Below are 2,500 nucleotides of genomic sequence, written 5' to 3'. Positions count from 1 at the left end.
TGATTCTATAATATAGATAGATGGTTTTGTCTCCTCAATGTACTCGTCTGCAGTGATTCTATAATATTGATAGATGGTTTTGTCTCCTCAATGTACTCGTATGCAGTGATTCTATAATATTGATAGATGGTTTTTTCTCCTCAATGTACTCGTATGCAGTGATTCTATAATATAGATAGATGGTTTTGACTCCTCAATGTACTCGTATGCAGTGATTCTATAATATAGATAGATGGTTTTGTCTCAATGTACTCGTATGCAGTGATTCTATAATATAGATAGATGGTTTTGTCTCCTCAATGTACTCGTATGCAGTGATTCTATAATATAGATAGATGGTTTTGTCTCCTCAATGTACTCGTATGCAGTGATTCTATAATATAGATAGATGGTTTTGTCTCAATGTGCTCGTTTGCAGTGACTCTACTATATTGATAGATGGTTTTGTCTCAATGTGCTCGTATGCAGTGATTCTATAACATAGATTGATGGTTTTGTCTCAGTATACTCGTATGCAGTGATTTTACTATTTTGATTGATGGTTTTGTCTCCTTAATGCATTCGATATTTTTTCTGACTCCCCTGTTCCACCCAACAGTAGTTGGGTAGCTGAATCTTTTTAGATGTGACGGAAAGTACTTTGCGATAGACTAGCCTCCTATCCATAGGGTAGCGCAATTGCTATTGTTCGTCTCAGGCTATAGAAACCGGGATAAATTCCGGCTTCATGAGGCTCAAGGCTCTGAAGGACTTCTACTAACTATCTACTACTAATTGATTAGTCTTCTACTACCCCATGTTGTATTTTTGATGGTTTACATTCTTTTCTTACCACAGGTCATTATTACAAGAGGTTGTACAGAGGAGCACGCCATCTCTTGAACAATCAAGATTTTGAATGTCGCTTTAGAGAAAACTGTTTAAATAATAAAAAATGTTATTGCTAATGCCTTAATAAAAACATTACTTTGAATTTGTAATTTAAAGAGATCCTGTCTTCATATTCGTGTATTTCGATGCTTTCAATAAATAGTAGGAGGGGGGGGGGGGGTTAGGTCTTAACTCACTCAACCCTAACCCCGACTATATCCGTAGTTTACCCGGGTTACTTTTACCTCATGCCTATAATTTATTACATTTTTATGATACAAATTATAGGCGTAGTATCAAGGGTAATGTTTTTAGTTTTTACATGTTAATGGTAGTTGAATAAAACTATCTATGTATGTGCTCATTTTAAAAAAAACATTTTTTTCCAATTTTGAAAAGTAGCAAAAGTCTCCAGGATTGAGTGAGTTAAAAAACCATAGAATTGTGTAAATTAGGGTTGAAAGCATGACAACTACATATGTTGTTGGACATGAAAAATGTATAATTTATGCTATAGAACCAATATGAGATAGTATCAGTAGTAGTTAAGATACAAGCTTTTAAAGCCTAATTCCCCCTACTAAAATTAAAATTATGTACTTGTAACACTGCCCTACTCGTCACACAACAAAAGGAGCTCACAACCCCCCTCCCCCCCCCCCCGGCCCAATAAAACAAAAAATAAAATCACATTTCAACTTTTGCCCAGAAAACTCGTCCCCCTAATATCAATCGGTTCAAATAGGACTTCAATGAATGGTAATTGGATTCAATAGTCTGACGTCACGTCGCCCAGCAACGTCGGCCATCGTGGATCTAAACAAAGAAAATCGGTACTTTTTAATTCTTCATGCTGGCTAGAACTTTTCATAATATGTCTTGTGATCAGAATGTGTAAAAGTCAAAACATGATCAGATTTGTAATGTTTTTTTCCCCTCTGGATACGCTTTTATGCTCGTCGGAGAAATATTTCTTAAGGCCGTCCGCCATTGTTCCGATAGTTTTGAGCCGGTTACTAAGTTACCATGCGTCATTACGAGGGAAGTGACGTTACGACTGTTGAAGCGTAGTTAAATCGATCGATATTTGAAGACAGAAAAATTACTTTGAGTTGGCAATTTCACGATTTGTGTTCATTGCTCTAAAAAAAATAATTCAATAAATTACTAGCAGGTATTCCCGTTCTGGGGTTCCGATAGCTTAGTTGGTAGAGCACTCGCTTCACAATGAAAGAGACCGAGATCAATACTTTGTCCACCCAGCAGTGATTGGGTAGCTTGGTCTGTTTCACCCTGCATAAAGTACTTTGCAAAATACTAGCGTTCTGTCCAAAGTGTAGCAAGCAATTCTTATCGTCCGTTTCACGCTATAAAAACGGGGATAAACTCCGGCTCCATGGGCCTAATGGCTTTGGAGTACTACCCCATTCCCGCTCTACGAACGGAGACGGGGACGGCTTAGTTACTTGATTTGAGAAACACAATACACGAAATTACTATTTAAATGAAAGACCGTATTTTTTTTTTAATTGGCCATTAACCTCATCCTTCAAATATCGATCGACTCAAATGATCCTCATCATGGCAAACATTTCTCGAACCTTCGACCTCCCGATGTCTTCTTCTTCTT

At 37.2% G+C, this 2,500-nt stretch overlaps 1 protein-coding gene across 1 annotated transcript in view; it reads left to right on the top strand.

Annotated features, from left to right (window-relative positions):
• LOC144975904 (uncharacterized) overlaps positions 1-960 on the top strand; it is a 14,213-nt gene extending 13,253 nt beyond the window's left edge. The window contains exon 10 of the mRNA XM_078920092.1: positions 838-960. Coding sequence (XP_078776218.1) covers positions 838-882 — 45 coding nt within the window. The 3' untranslated portion in view covers positions 883-960. The remainder of the gene's footprint in view (positions 1-837) is intronic.
• The last annotated feature ends 1,540 nt before the right edge of the window (positions 961-2,500 follow it).

This window comes from Berghia stephanieae, chromosome 6 (genome assembly GCF_034508935.2).
Source record: "Berghia stephanieae isolate SIO BIC M18660-M18661 chromosome 6, UCSD_Bste_1.3, whole genome shotgun sequence".
Classification (NCBI taxonomy): Eukaryota; Metazoa; Mollusca; class Gastropoda; order Nudibranchia; family Aeolidiidae; genus Berghia; species Berghia stephanieae.
The sequence above is the reverse complement of the archived record's forward strand: the minus strand, read 5'-3'. Positions and strand labels throughout refer to the sequence as shown.